A 16,936-nucleotide genomic window follows, 5' to 3' on the forward strand; every position below is an offset into this window, starting at 1 on the left:
ACAAATAATATGCAGTCCAAGTATGCTTTTCAAGAAGATGGGCATCCAGGCTATTTTTAATTCCTGATTTGTGCTACATTAACTATTCCGAGCAGATGGCATATTGGATTAGGAAAGGAAAAAATTAGCAAGATTCCTTACTGTTTACAAACCGACATCTGGTTCTGTAAATGTACTGTGAACAGGATTAAACTCTGTGGTCATGTGCTTCATATCTGTGTTCACTGTGGAGGATCATAAATGAATTGGAATCTTCTGGGATAAAAGAAAATTGGAGACAAAAACAATGCTAGCAGAAGCAATAAGAAATTGATTGTTACTTCTGCACATCTGAAAGAAAGTAGCTCTTATACAATCTCAAGGCACAAAATATGATTTACAATCAAGAGTAAACTCAAGCAATCCTTTAAAGATTCAACAAGTTTTATCAAATAGTTTCAAAGTTTTGGTTTTGAGACAATAACTTAATATCTTTACCACTGGTGTCATTCCTTTTGATAAAAAATACACAAGAAATAATCCAGAATGTTCAAGGATGTTCGCTTCTTCCAAATTGCATACTTATAAAGCAATTTGCTTCTTGGGTTTACTCTCTGATAATGAAGGTTAGGTCCACAAAGGGGACACGAATCCTCCTTGGACAATAATGCCATTAATTGTATTTTGGTTATAATATTCCCATATCAATAATAACACATTTGAGTATTACTGAAAAAAGACATTTTATCAAAGCTTTTTGTCTTGCAGTTATCAGGATGTTTTACAAGAATCAAAAAGTGTGGTGCCAGAAAAGCACAGGTCAAGCAGCATCTGAGGAGTAGGAGAGTTGACATTTTGGGCATAAGCCCTTCATCATGAAGGGCTAATGCCCAAAATGTTGACTCCCCTGTTCCTTGGATGCTGCCTGACCTGCTGTGCTTTTCCAGTGCCACACTTTCAATTCTGATCTCTAGCATCTGCATACCTTACTTTCTTCCATTATACAAGAATACCAAATCAAGAGAAAAACCACATTTAATGCTGCATGACATGCATAGGCTAATTGGTTGCAAGTGGGCACTGATTGGTAGAGCCATGGAGAATGCACCCATTAATGGTGATTGACATTTAACAACCAGGTTTAAATTTTAAACTAGGCTACTTGATTCTGATGTCAAGGAACTGCCCTGAGAAATTAACCAATAGGACTCTTTGGAATTCTAAATTAAGGAAATTTGTCTCAAGCTGATTTTAACATTCGCATATTCAGAGTTCCTAAGATCAAGCAGTTAGTGCTCCTTTATTAGATCAAAACTAAGACTTAGTTTGGTGGGTCATCGGGATGCCAAATCTGAACTTTTACAACTCTACATCATCACCTTCCATATCTATAAGCTCACACAACTAGTTAATTGGCAATTCGTCCAGAACTTGGTAAGAGAGATGAGCTGAAAATATCAGAAAATTTAAGTTTTAAGTGGAAAGAGTATTCGATGAAGCTTGTCACAGATGACCTTTCCAATTCTGTTAACCATTAAAGTAGGAATAAAACCATAATTTATGTAACATAAGCAAGATATTTATGGGTAATGAGTTAAACTATTCAGAAATGTGTAACCTCATCCAATTAGAACTTGAATATAACAAACCAAATTCATTACTACAAGATTTATTAGATGAGGAACAGTCTTAAAAGCCTTGGGGTGAGTTAGTTAATCAACAATCCCTGAACTCTGCCATCCACAACTCTACCATCCTGAGTTAATTGTAGCAGTGGCTGAAATCATCACAGGATGATGTGGAGTCTGTGTGGGTGGAATTGAGGAACCACAAAGGCAAAAAAACCATAATGGGAATTATGTACAGACCTCCTAACAGTGGTCAGGACCAGGGGCGCAACATGTACTGGGAAATAGAGAAGGTATGTCAGAAAGGCAAGGTCACGGTGATCATGGGAGACTTCAATATGCAGATGGATTGGGTAAGTAATGTTGCCAGTGGATCCAAAGAAAGGGAATTCATGGAATACTTACAGGATGGCTTTTTGGAACAGCTTGTCATGGAGCCCACAAGGGAGCAGGCTATTCTGGACCTCGTGCTATGTAATGAACCAGACTTTATAAAAAATCTTAAAGGAAGGGAACACTTAGGAAGCAGCGATCATAGTATGGTAGAGTTCAGTCTGCAGTTTGAAAGAGAGAAGGCAAAATCGGATGTAATGGTGTTACAGTTAAACAAAGGTAATTATGAGGGCATGAGAGAGGAACTGATGAAAATAGACTGGAAGCAGAGCCTAGTGGGGAAGACAGTAGAGCAAATATGGCAGGGGTTTGTGGGTATAATTGAGGACACTGTACAGAGGTTCATCCCCAAGAAAAGAAAGATTATCCGGGGAGGGATTAGACAGCCATAGCTGACAAAGGAAGTCAGGAAATGTATTAAAGAAAAAGAGAGATCTTATAAAGTGGCCAAGAGCACTGAAATCAGAAGATTGGGAAGGCTACAAAAACAAACAGAGGATAACAAAGAGAGAAATAAGGAAGGAGGGGATCAAATATGAAGGTAGGCTAGCAGTAATATTAGAAACGATAGTAAAAGTTTCTTTCAATACATAAGAAACAAACGACAGGCAAAAGTAGACATTGGGCCACTTCAAACTGATGCTGAAAGGCTAGTGATGGGAGATAAGGAAATAGCAGGAGAACTTAATAAGTACTTTGCGTCAGTCTTCACAGTGGAAGACATGAGTAATATCCCAAGAATTAAAGGAAGTCAGGGGGCTGAGTTGAGTATGGTTGCCATTACAAAAGAGAAAGTGCTAGAAAAGCTAAAAGGTCTTAAAATTGATAAATCTCCTGGCCCCGATGGGCTACATCCTAGAGTTCTGAGGGAGGTGGCTGAGGAAATAGCGGAGGCGTTGAGATCTTTCAAAAGTCACTGGAGTCAGGGAAAGTCCTGGATGATTAGAAGATCGCTGTTGTAACCCCCTTGTTCAAGAAAGGATCAAGACAAAAGATGGAAAATTATAGGCCAATTAGCCTAACCTCAGTTGTTGGTAAAATTCTAGAATCATTAAGGATGAGGTTTCTAATTTCTTGGAAGAGCAGGGGATTAGAACAAGCCAACATGGATTTAGTAAGAGGAGGTCGTGCCTGACAAACCTGTTGGAATTCTTTGAAGAGGTGACAAGTAGGTTAGACCAGGGAAACCCAGTGGATGTGGTCTATCTAGACTTCCAAAACGCCTTTGATAAGGTGTCACATGGGAAGCTGCTGAGCAAGGCGAGGGCCCATGGTGTTCGAGGTGAGCTACTGGCATGGATTGACGATTGGCTGTCTGACAGAAGGCAGAGAGTTGGGATAAAAGGTTCTTTTTCAGAATGGCAGCCGGTGACAAGCAATGACCCGCAGGGTTCAGTTTTGGGGCCGCAGCTGTTCACGTTATATATTAATGATCTGGATGAAGGGACTCAGGGCATTCTAGCGAAGTTTGCCGATGATACAAAGTTAGGTGGACAGGCAGGTAGTACTGAGGAAGTGGGGAGGCTGCAGAAGGATCTAGACAGTTTGGGAGAATGGTCCAGGAAATGGCTGATGAAATTCAATGTGAGCAAATGCGAGGTCTTGCACTTTGGAAAAAAGAATACAAGCATTGACTACTTTCTAAATGGTGAGAAAATTCATAAAGCCAAAGTACAAAGGGATCTGGGAGTGCTAGTCGAGGATTCTCTAAAGGTAAACATGCAGGTTGAGTCCGTGATTAAGAAATCGAATGCAATGTTGTCATTTATCTCAAGAGGGTTGGAATATAAAAGCACCGTTGTGCTTTTTCATCAGTTCCTCTCTCATGCCCTCATAATTACCTTTGTTTAACTGTAACACCATTACATCCGATTTTGCCTTCTCTCTTTCAAACTGCAGACTGAACTCTACCATATTATGATCGCTGCTTCCTAAGTGTTCCCTTCCTTTAAGATTTTTTTATAAAGTCTGGTTCATTACATAGCACGAGGTCCAGAATAGCCTGCTCCCTTGTGGGCTCCATGACAAGCTGTTCCAAAAAGCCATCCTGTAAGTATTCCATGAATTCCCTTTCTTTGGATCCACTGGCAACATTACTTACCTAGTCCATCTGCATATTGAAGTCTCCCATGATCACCGTGACCTTGCCTTTCTGACATACCTTCTCTATTTCCCAGTACATGTTGCGCCCCTGGTCCTGACCACTGTTAGGAGGTCTGTACATAACTCCCATTTATAAAGCTCTGGTTAGGCCCCATTTGGAGTACTGTGTCCAGTTTTGGTCCCCACACCTCAGGAAGGACATACTGGCACTGGAGCATGTCCAGCGGAGATTCACACGGATGATCCCTGGAATGGTAGGTCTAACATACGAGGAACGGCTGAGGATCCTGGGATTGTATTCATTGGAGTTTAGAAGATTAAGGGGAGATCTAATAGAAACTTACAAGATAATACATGGCTTGGAAAGGGTGGACGCTAGGAAATTGTTTCCGTTAGGCGAGGAGACGAGGACCCGTGGACACAGCCGTAGAATTAGAGGGGATAAATTCAGAACAGAAATGTGGAGACATTTCTTCAGCCAGAGAGTGGTGGGCCTGTGGAATTCATTGCCGCAGAGTGCAGTGGAGGCCGGGTCGCTAAATGTCTTCAAGGCAGAGATTGATAAATTCTTGATGTCACAAGGAATTAAGGGCTACGGGGAGAATGTGGGTAAGTGGAGTTGAAATGCCCATCAGCCATGATTGAATGGCGGAGTGGACTCGATTGGCCGAATGGCCTTACTTCCACTGCTATGTCTTATGGTCTAAAAAGAAAATCTAATTTTTAAAAATATGCTTATATTGTCAGGATTGTGTTCTCAAAATAGAAACCCTTGGAAATTAGTTGAGAAACCCTAGCTGAAGTTATGAGATTTTGTTAATTAAGCTAGTTTTTTCAAGCAGGCCTTATCAGTTTGAAAAAACATTGTAGACATTTCGCAAATAAAAGTTAATCTAGGAATGAATTGTTATTGTGATTTACAAAAGAAAATCAAGGCGTAGTGGAGCTGCTCAATACACCTGCTTGATATATAATCCATCAGAGCAAAAGCTACTTTGCCACTTATTTAAAAAGAACCAGGATCTTTCCCTAAGAGGAGTGAACTCTCCTTAAAAACTATGTCTCTGACCAAGCTTTTGGTTAAAGGAGTCTGAATATCTCGTGCAGTTCAGCATCAAATTTTATTCAACAATACTACTCCAAATTGGATACTTTTATCGCTGCAGCTGATGTTACCCCTGGGCAAGCCAGATCCCAGAATTAAAGCTTTCCTGACAAACTGATTCCTATGTACTTCTCAATACAATCACCTAACAATTAATTAAAATCCAGAGAAATTTCTCTTCCCTATCAAATCTGTAGCTTTGACTTAATTACTTTTTCTTGGGCTCCTATTCTGAGCTACAAAGTCTTTTCCTGTATATTCACGTAACCGAGATCTTAGCAACATTCTCTCTAATATTCTTACCAGCAGCATGGATTTCCAAAACTTATGCACAACACTGACTTCTGGATCTGCACAGGCAGCCACACAGCTTACAGGGAGAAAACGCTGGATCTTAGACTTTCGAAGTCCTTCAATAGCCTATGGAGTTCCAATTCAATATTCCTGGTCTAGATGTTTTCACAAACTGAAACCCTTACTGAGATAACTTACTGCTATAACCGTTCTGAACAAATCTTTTTCTCAGAGAAACTATTCTTATATCTGACTTCAGACAGATCTCCAAACTGTCTTTTCTATATTTTCTTTAAAAGAAAATGCTTATCCAAGCTTCTACAAGCTAATGGCTTAAGCAAAACCCCACATTGTCAACAACTTTCAATTAACCTTCCAGGAGGCCTCCAGTTATTGACTTTGACACGTACCAGTTTAAAATAACAGTTCCAAAAAGACAGACCTAAATAATTATTAAACCCCCTTACAAAAAAAATAAAACCAACACATCACCAGTCTGAAGTCCAAACTTTAAAAAGATGTTATTTCTATAGATAAAAATCTCAATTTTCATCATGGTTGCAATGTAAACTGGTGTTAGTAATTTATTATGGACATCAGATGCTGCAAACATCAGAGCATTGCAATGTGGGCATACAAGTTGTTTATTTTTATTCCTTTTGTTACATGGAGTTGTTAGAGGATATCATTCAGTAGTGACTATTGCTTTCCAGTACTATATTTTTGCTGAAGCAAATCCTTTTAAAGATTCCCTAGAGCATGGAAACAGGCCTTTCAACCCAACAGGTCCACACCGATCCTCCAAAGAGTAACCCACCCAGACTCATTCCCCTACATTTACCCCTTACTAATGCGCCTATCACAATGGGCAATTTAGCATAGCCAATTCATCTGACCTACACATTGTTTGGAATGTGGGAGGAAACCGGAGCACCCAGAGCAAACCCACTCAGACACAGAGAATACACAAACTCCACACAGACAGTCGCCAGAGATTGGAATCGAACCCAGGTCCAAAGCACTGAGGCAGCAGTGCTAACCACTGAGCCACCGTGCCATTCTTCTTTGAATGTAAGCAATATGAGCAAAACAGCATTTATTGCTCAACCTTGATTACCCACAAACCGTTAACTAAAGTTGCAGGACTAGAATCACATTGATAGCAGATTCTTTACTCTGAAGAATGTTTTCTGTAGTCTACAACTCAAACAGGTTGATTGGCTTAATCAGTGCATGTTGCTGTTTATTCTCCATGGCAAGCAGTAATGAAACTCCTTTTGAACCTATTTATTAGTGTTGGCATGGGCTGATTAAACTAATGTGAAAAGTTTTGAGTTTCTAGGCTAGTCCCATCACGACAAATTATTTATAAATAGTGTAGTGGGAGTTTTAATTAAGTCCTTTTCTGTCTATCAATCATCCATGGCTGTAGAAATTAGTGGTCAAATAGATTAATTCTGCAGAAGCGGCTTGCTTTCTAGGTTAAGGATGGTAGCGCTTACCTGTTTGGTAAAAGGCTTACTTAAGGCTCTAATCTAGAATTTTATTTTATGCAAGAAGTGTTTGTAGCTCATGATAATATTTGGTCCAAGTGAGTCATTTCAAGGAATTATAAACTGGAAAATCAGCTACAATTATAATAATTTTTATTCTTTAAATATGGCACAAAACTGAATATCCTTGAAATTTTTTAAATTAACTATAGATAAATGATGCCATCCCCATCGATATGCTCAAAACATTTGATTTGAACCACTTGGAGCAATTACTACATTTCTGTTTATGAACAAGCATAGTTGTATTTACATGCAATATAATTATATATTACAAGCAATATAATTGGGGTATTGATTTTAGCTAAACTATACATCAGTATAAAAGTACTATTGTTGTAAATGAAAATTTATCACACGTTTAGTGTTGTGACTAACTTCACCATTCCAAGGAAATGGGGAAACTGTTCCTTTCAGCTGTAGCTTCCTTTTTTAAGATAAATGTTTAATGTTTTCTTAACAGGCTTTTTAAGATGCAGCAGTCTCACTTGTTTTTCACCTCAACAGTGGAAAACAGATTACCCAATTCTGTAGTTTGCAGCTCTCTGATTAGAGGGGCCATGACTACAAGAAATATTCATGAAATGCAGTTTCTCTGAATGCATTCCCTCAAATCTATTCAGCTGTAATACAGATGATCTGCAGTCTTACCCATCTGGTCTAAATACCTAAATTTCCTAATCAAATAAAACCAATTGATCTTGCAGTCATAGACTTTTTGGGAAAAGGTGAGAGATTTTAACCTAGCTCTATCCTAAAGTTGTGCACATTTGTTCTAAATTTTCCACCAGAGGAAATAATTTCTGTATTCTATGTAATTATCTTTTAAAACACTGCAATAATATCATCCATAAAACTTCAAATTGCAAGGAAATACAAGTTTATTAAACATATCCTCCATGTAACTCTTTAATACTTTGTATTATTCTATTAAAACTGTACTCTACCCTTGTCAAAACTACAAGCTTATGTATGCATAACTCCTCTGCTGTATCTGAACTCTCTCAAAGTCACTTTCATCAATCACCTCTGTACTTGCTAACCTACACTGATTTACTGACCACAAGTTCAAATTTCTTAATTCTCTCCATTGCCTCTTATCTCCTCTCTTTACATTTCTAACTTCTTCCAGCTCCGCAACCCTGTGATAATGGTTATCTCCGGTTCTTTCACTAGTGGTGCTGTGCCTTCAGCTATCTAGCCTTATGCTCCAGAATTCCATCCTGAAAATCTCTTTTCTTTGCACATTTAGGCCAAATTATTGCCAGATTACACTTTTTGCACATTTGGCATCAATGTATATACGTGTACATTTACAGTTAGTGATTTCTGAACCAGTCTATCCAAACCCTCTTTACTATTTCACACAAAAATATTTGGATTGGTTAATCCTGGTTCCAAAGTGGATGACCTCACTCTTAATTCCATCTGCCACTATCTTATCCAATCATCTAATCTGTCTGTTCTCCTATAACCATCTGGAGTCATCTATGTTTCCTGCAATTATCATTTGCAAATCTAGATAAACAGTTGTCTATTCATTGATGCATATTGTGAAAGGGTAATGCCCCAGTACAAACCCCTATTGGACATGCCAATAATTAGAAAATAAATCCTTTATTTCTCACAACATCCACCTCTCAGGATACCTCCAGTTCCATTTAATTTTACTTCAACTCAATCTTCTGCACAGAACTTCTTCAAATGCCTTCTGAAAGTCCACCACAGACAACATCCAGAGACATTTTCCTATCTAGCATACTAAAAAGTTTCTCAAAATAGTTAGCTAGATTATTCAGATATCTAGAATCTCTGATCAGCTCACTAAAGTCAGACTGAAGATTTGAACAAATGATAGATTCCAATTACATTCCTCATAACTGTCATTAATTTAGGTGACTTTTTGGTTTCTGTGAACAAATTGACATTTCCAATCCAAAAGGCACAAAAAAAGGGAAAAACTTTGGAAAATTGATTCTAATATCCCAAAATGGAACCTCTCAGTTCTTGGTGATTTATTGATCTGAAGTTGCATTTATTTACAGTAAATAAATGGGAATGGTGACATCACATTCCTTTCCAGTAATAAAAATTGTTATCCTACTATAAAAATCACATGAATAAACCCATCATTCAAGACACTATCACAGCACAGACTCAGACCTTTACCATTGTCTATCTGCTAGTGTCTCTCTCACTGACCTTCACACACACTCTCTCTTCCCCCTCCCCCCATGTGGCTTTCACTCTCTAACTTACTCTGACCATTATCCCTAATGTGCAATTGCTAGGTTTAAGGGTGAGAGGGTAAATGTTTAAAGGCGTGTGGCAGTTTTATTTTTAAACACATGGTGGTAGGAACCTTGAACACACTGCCAGGGGAGGTGGTAGAAGCAGATACAAGAACAATATTCAACGGACATTTAGACAAACACATGAACGGGCAGGGAATATAGTGATACAGACAGTGTGCAGGCAGACGTAATTCGTTTAGATTGGCATCATGGTCAGTGCAGAAGTGATGGGCTGAAGTGCCTGTCCCTGTGCCATACCATTCTATGTTCTAATATCACATTCTTCAGCCCCAAAACTGATTTTGCATGTACTTAAACAGGTTGGTCCCCCTTTCCAGCCATGACATGCTATACTGACATGAGTAGCACTCAGCCTTAAATATTTCATCCCACAAATGCACATTTTCTTTTACTGGTATCTTTTCCCTGGGCATAACCAGACAATGTTGCAAAGACACTTGGAAGTTTAAGTCATGCCCGCTGCATTAAATGCCAATCACATTTGAAAATGACCACAACCATGCTCGCAGTTTAATTATACTTTGGGCATACAAGTCAAACCCACAATTTTGAAGCTTCAAGGTTGACCTACACCCCAAAATGTACAAATTATTAAGTGTGTACCATTTAATTCCTTTATTAAATAAATTACAAAGTTTGGAAATTGTAGATGCTGTTTGATTTCAGCACAAAATTTACACCATTAAAATGTTTACCTCATTCATGTAATTTTAAGTTCCGTTATACCATTATTCTTTATAGTTTATCCTAGTTTATGTGGAAAATATATAATATTTGTTTAATAATTCTACCTGTCTAATTTCTTTCATATTCCTTTATTTCCCCAGTCTTGCTTTTTCTAGTTCTCCCTGTCTACTGGATTTCCACTTTATGTCTGTGCAGGGTTTTTCTTTTAGCTTGATGCCATCTTTCTCTTCAGTTTACTGGTCTGAATCTATCATGATAGCATACAGTTGGATGCATTGTTTGATTATCAATATACAAATTGGACTGTACTTGACACAAATGTGGGTTTCACAATGACAGTCTTAAAATTAAAGGCAGTGTTATTTCACAATGATTCTTGTCATCAGGAAATCCATTTGATCAGTAAGTTAAAGGACCAATCTGGTCATTGTTATAAATGCAAGACATCACATTTTATACCAGGAACAAAAATTGATATCTAACCATGGTCAGCATGAATAGTTGGACCAAAAGATCTGTTTCCATGTTGTATGACTATAACTCTATAATAATGACTAAATAGATGATTTTTCACTAATAGTCTATTTTATTCCTTTATTAACCAATTTATGGACAGTTTCGAAAGTTGTACATGTTCAGTTTCAGCATTTAAAATTTGCACAAAAATACTTTGTTAACTTTTTTTAAAGTAGAATTCATGGATTAAGCATGATAGGGGGATACAATTAGATAATCTGCTAACTATTGTTGGCAGTAAGAAAAGAAAAGATCAGCAATGTAAAGGACAATGAGTAAGTCCAGGTCACATGGCAATATAACAATGGACAGAGGCACTTTTAGGTCACATGATTTAAGTACAAAAGGTCACAGGCAAAATATTTAGTTATTAATTGCCCAAGACTGGATTTCACCTTTTCCAAAAATGGTGAAAAACACAGCACCAAATATATCAATAGCAGCAGCAATGTAGAATACAGTTCGCCATTGTGCAATTGTATGCTGTGGAGTAAAAGAGAAAAGCAAAAATAAACACTAATTCTGATTAAGAAAGCATCTGCAGAATCTATTAAATTTAAAATGAACAGGCAAATCCTCTTGTCATTAGCAATGTTAGTTTGTGAGAAGACAGCAGCATAATCCTTATAAGATAAATATATTATAAACTAATTTTGTGAACAGTTTGATTTCATAACAGTGTAACAGTGACTTCATTAAATACAAAGGAAATTTCACTGGATGGTCTTGCATATTATCAAATTAGAAGCATTTCTTTATGATAAATCATGCTGCTTTATTCAGGACAGTTCTACTTAACAGACAAATATGATTTTCTAGCTCAGTGACTCAGCATTTCAAACTGCTAAATTGATAACATTATACAATAATTTCCACGACTCGAACTAAATTCTAAAATTATGTAAATAATATTTATTTGAAAGAAGATGCGATGTTTTGTTTGCCCTGTGATTTATTTGAAACAACTGTTTATTTCATTGTTTTCAAACATACAAATACAGGCCAAAATAGTTTGCTGAACGTGGAAGTTCACAGTGCAAGATTTCTCACTTGGTAAGCATACAGAAATTTATACTTACACTGTATGTCAAGGTTTTGGCAATAACTGGTCCTACCATTCCTGGTATAGTAGCAAACGTATTTGTGATTCCAAGTAAAATTCCTGCGTACCTGGTAATTATTAAGTATCAAATTTAATTTCCATAATAAATGTGTATTCAAAAAACTGCAAAAGTTAAAGATTTTCTGTTCCCCTCCAAAACATTACTCAATAATATATTTGATGACTGGAGAAAAAGATTCCAACGCCAGATTGGTTCTGTGTTCAACCAACAACAAACTCTGGACTGGGTAGTACAATGGTAGTGAACACTGGAACACTAATCACAATGATCAAAGTGGTAGTGTAAATCTTATTACTTCAATCAGCTCCTAATATATGCGATGCTGAACAGTGAATAACTAAGTGACGGCGATTTGGTCATCCTAGAGAGAGAGAGAAGCTTGCGGAACTATAAACTATAAACACAAGCAGGCTCTGTCCTAAACTCTTATCACAGAAATCAGAATAAAGTCATCCACCTCAAATATTTATTCAGTTTTCCTTAGACAGATACATGTATAATTGTCTGTCCCTCAATTGCCCTCCCTCTTCCCCCCTCTACCCACCTTCCCCCATTTCCCTGGAAAGGAAAATAATGCATAAAGAAGCTTGAGGTTACAAATGTTCCAAAGTGCAGATACTACAATGTCTCTTCAAGTGGAATTTTAAGACAATATATTGAAAAATCATATAGTCTATTTTTGGGCAGCCTTATAGCAACAAACAAAGGTAGGGAAGAAACAGCAGTTGTGTTTTTTTATTAAAAATCTTAGAAATTTCAAAAAAGTTATAGGTTTGGGGCATTTGTTGAAAATGGAGAGGAGAGTTTTCAATAGCTCATTGAAGTGGTTGATACCTAGGCGTTGTATTGGATGAAAAAATTGCCATATTCGAGATATTTTGGGAATATCAATGACATTAATGAGAGCCTGGCAACTATATTTTCTACAGGTGTATCTTCTAAATGGTGTGATCACTAATCCTTGTGTGCAAATATGTACCTTCCTGTTAATAATCAACATCCAGCTTAACGATCTCAGCCTCTTTCAGGTAAAGTGAACAATAATCAGGATGAAAATGGCAAAGACAAAAACAAAAAAGCGTAAAAGTTGAGAGTTTAGGGATTATGTAGTTACAGCATTTGTCTATAATGAAATACAAATGCATTTGGGCAATTTCAAATGGGATAGTTATACACTAAGCGGGTCGAGATGTTAATTTTCCCTTTGTTTGCCTATTACCATCATAACGGTGTACCAATGCATTCATAATAAAATCACTCGTGACCTCAGCATTTCAGCATTCAATGCAGAGAGAGTGCAAGTAGTACAGGATGAAGAAAACATGACCTTGCTGGTTTACGTACATGCAAAGTAAAGCAAAAGGCTATGGAAAATTGTTTGCAAAGCATTGTCAATGTGACCCTATTTTAACTCACCATCAGCTTTAAGAGCAATTTGGGATGGGTAGCAAAGGTTGGCCTTACTAATAATAAACATTTGTTAATGGGATATAGCTAAGAAACTTGCACAAAAAAATATTGTTTTTAAATAACAAACATGACCACCCGTTGCCAGCAAAAAAGTGGTGCAGTAAAGTTTGATCTGTATATTATAGATTAACACATGCAATACATAATTTAAATATGAAAATCTGTATGTAATATACTTAGTAAAAACTTTATGTATTCACACAGGTTTCAACCAAACTGTTCATTATTCCATGGTGATGGACTTAGTGAAGCCTTCCTCTGCTACAACCAAACATACCCCTCTACCCAACCAACTTCTCCTCCCCTGCCCCACATGCCCACACTCACATCCCATCAGCTGTACAGACTGACTCATATGCTGTTTCTCTCATCACCACTCAGCAAGATACACCAGGACAGAGAGATGATTTGTAGGAAAGGCAAAGTTACAGTGATCATGGGGGATTCAAAATGTAGGTGGACTGGGAAAATCAGGTTGGTAGTGAATTGCAATAAAAGGAATTTGTGGAATGTCTGCAATATTTTTGGAGCAGCTTGTGGTGGAGCCCACTAGGGAACAGACAATACTGGATTTAGTGTAGTGCAACAAGGCAGACTTAATAAGGGAGCTTAAGGTGAAGGAACCCTTCGGGGCAGTGATCATAACATGATTGAATTTACTCTGCAATTTGAGCAGGAGAAGATAGAATCAGAGGTAACAGTATTACAGCTGAATAAAGGCAACTACAGAGGCATAAGGGAGGAGCTGGGTAGAATTGACTGGGAGAGGAGCCTAGTACAAAAGACAGTTGAACATCAATGGCAGGAGTTTCTGGAAGTAATTCAGGAGACACAGCAGAGATTCATTCCGAGGGGAAAGCAGCATGGTACAGGAAGGACAAGGCAACTGTGGCTGACTGGAGAAGTCAGGGATAACATAAAAGCAAAAATAGAAAGCATATGTGGTGAAGGGCAGTGGGAATCCAGAGGATTGGGAAGCCTACAAAAACCAACAGAGAGCAACAAAAAAAAAAAGAGGGAGAAGATTAAATGTGAGGGTAAGCTAGCCAGTAATATAAAGGAAGACTGTATATCTAAAGAAACTCTAACAAAGGGCAAAAGAGAGGCAAAAGTGGACTTTAGACTGCTGGAAAGTGACACTGGAAAGATAGTAGTGGGGAGCAAGGAAATGGCTGAAGAACTGAAGAATTACTTCACGTCAGTCTTCACTGTGAAAGACATGAGTAGTAGCCCAAAAATTCAAGAGAGTGAGGGGGCAGAGTGAAATATGGTGGCCATCAAGGAGAAGATGCTAGAAAAACTGAATGGCCTGAAGGTGGATAAATCATCTGGACCAGATGGACTACACACCAGAGTTCTAAGGGAGATAGCTGAAGAGATAATAGTGGTGTTAGTGGTGATCTTTCAGGAATCGCTAGAATCAGGAAGGATCCCAGAGGACTGGAAAATGGCTAACATGACACCCCTGTTTAAAAAGGGAGTAAGGCAAAAGACAGAAAATTATAGACAGATGAGCCTAATCTCAGTCATGAGTAAGATCCTGGAATCCATTGTGAAGGTTTAGATTTCTGAATATGTGGAAGTGTACAATAAAATAGGGCAAAATCACCATGGTTTCTAGAGGGATGTTGTGCCTAACAAGTCTGTCAGAACTCTTTGAGGAAGTAATAAGCAGGTTAGACCAAGGAGAGCCAATGGGTGTTACCTACCTGGACTTCAAGGAGGCCTTTGACATGTGCCGCACAGGAGGCTACTGAGTAAAATAAGAGCCCAAGGTGCCAGAGGCAAGGTGCTAGCTGGATAGACACTTGGCTGTCTGGCAGAAATCAGAGAGCAAGGATAAAAGGGTCCTTTTCAGGACAGGAGCTCGTTCTGCAAGGCTCAGTGTTGGGACCACAAATTTTCACTTTATACGTTAACAATCTAGATGAACGAACTGATGGTATTCTGGCTAAGTTTGCCAACAATACAAAAATAGGTAGAGGGACAGGTAGCAATGAGGTGGTGGGGAGGCTGCAGAAGGATTTGGACACTTAGAAGAATGGGCAAAGAAGTGGCAGATAGAGTACAAGTGAGGAAGTGTGAAGTCATGCACTTTGGTATAAAGAATAGAGTCACAGGCTATTTTCTGATGGGGAGAAAATTCAGAAGTGCAAAGAGACTTGGGAGTTCTAGTCCAGGATTCTCTCAAGGTAAACTTGCAGGTTGAGTCATTAGTTAGGAAAGCAAATGCAATGATGGCATTTACTTTGAGAAGACTTGAATATAAAAGCAGGGATGTACTCCTGAGGTTCTTTTCATATCATATTTGTAGTATTATACAGAGTTTTGGGCTCCATATCTCAGGAAGGATGTACTGGCCCAAGAGTGTTCAGAGGAGGTTCACAAAAATAGTCCCAGGAATGAAAAGCTTAGTGGAGTGCCACAAGGATCAGTGCTGGGTCCTCTACTTTTTGTCATTTGCATAAATGATTTGGATGCGAGCATAAGAGGGACAGTTAGTAAGTTTGCAGATGACACCAAAACTGGAGGTGTAGTGGATAGCAAAGAGGGTTACCTCAGATTACAACAGGATCTGGACCAGATGGGCCAATGGGCTGAGAAGTGGCAGCTGGAGTTTAATTCAGATAAATGCAAGGTGCTGCATTTTGGGAAAGCAAATCTTAGCAGGACTTATACACTTAATGGTAAGGTCCTCAGGAATGTTGCTGAACAAAGAGATCCTGGAGTGCAGGTTCACAGCTCCTTGAAAGTGGAGTCACAGGTAGATAGGATAGTGAAGACGGCGTTTGGTATGTCTCCTTTATTGGTCAGAGTATTGAGTACAAGAGGTGGGAGGTTACGTTGCGGCTGTACAGGACATTGGTTAGGCCACCGTTGGAATATTGCGTGCAATTCTGGTCTCCTTCCTATCGGAAAGATGTTGTGAAACTTGAAAGGGTTCAGAAAAGATTTACAAGGATGTTGCCAGGGTTGGAGGATCTGAGCTACAGGGAGAGGCTGAACAGGCTGGGGCTGTTTTCCCTGGAGCGGAGGCTAAGAGGTGACCTTATAAAGGTTTACAAAATTATGAGGGGCATGGATAGGATAAATAGACAAAGTCTTTTCCCTGGGGTCGTGGAGTCTAGAACTAGAGGGCATATGTTTAGGGTGAGAGGAGAAAGATATAAGAGAGACTTGAAGGGCAACTTTTCACACAGAGGGCGGTACGTGTATGGAATGAGCTGCCAGAGGACGTGATGGAGGCTGGTACAATTGCAACATTTAAGAGGCATTTGGATAGGTATATGAATAGGAAGGGTTTGGAGAGATATGAGCCGGGCGCTGGCAGGTGAGACTAGATTGGATTGGGATATCTGATCGGCATGGACGGGTTGGACCGAAGGGTCTGTTTCCATGCTGTACATCTCTATGACTCTATGAGGAACATTTGAGGACACTGGGTTTATACTCAATGAAGTTTAAAAGCATGAGGGGGACATCTGATTGAAACATACAAAATACTGAATTGCTTGGACTGAGTGGATGTTAGGAAGATGATTCCATTGGTTGGACAGACTAGGATCCAAGGGCACAGCCTGAGAGTAAAGGGAAGACCATTTAGAACGGAGACAAGGAAAAACTTCTTCAGCCAGAGAGGGTGAATCTGAGGAATTGATTGGCACAGAAGGCTGCGGAGACCAAGTCATTGAGCATATTTAAGACTGAGATAGATAGGTTTTTGATTATCAAGGGATCAAGGATTATGGGGATGAGAAACTTATCAGCC

General features: G+C 38.7%; 1 protein-coding gene across 2 annotated transcripts in view; it reads right to left on the reverse strand.

Annotated features, from left to right (window-relative positions):
- Positions 1-10,637: 10,637 nt before the first annotated feature.
- slc17a5 (solute carrier family 17 member 5) overlaps positions 10,638-16,936 on the reverse strand; it is a 37,538-nt gene continuing 31,239 nt past the window's right edge. For both annotated transcript variants that reach the window (XM_043680488.2, XM_043680479.2), the window contains 2 exons: positions 11,653-11,743; positions 10,638-11,056 (listed from right to left, as the gene is read on the reverse strand). In XM_043680488.2, the coding sequence (XP_043536423.1) occupies positions 10,937-11,056; positions 11,653-11,743 (211 nt within the window). In that variant the 3' untranslated portion in view covers positions 10,638-10,936. The remainder of the gene's footprint in view (positions 11,057-11,652; positions 11,744-16,936) is intronic.

This window comes from Chiloscyllium plagiosum, unplaced genomic scaffold, assembly GCF_037043375.1.
Source record: "Chiloscyllium plagiosum isolate Xiang-an unplaced genomic scaffold, Cpla_swu_hap1 HiC_scaffold_3, whole genome shotgun sequence".
NCBI lineage: Eukaryota > Metazoa > Chordata > Chondrichthyes > Orectolobiformes > Hemiscylliidae > Chiloscyllium > Chiloscyllium plagiosum.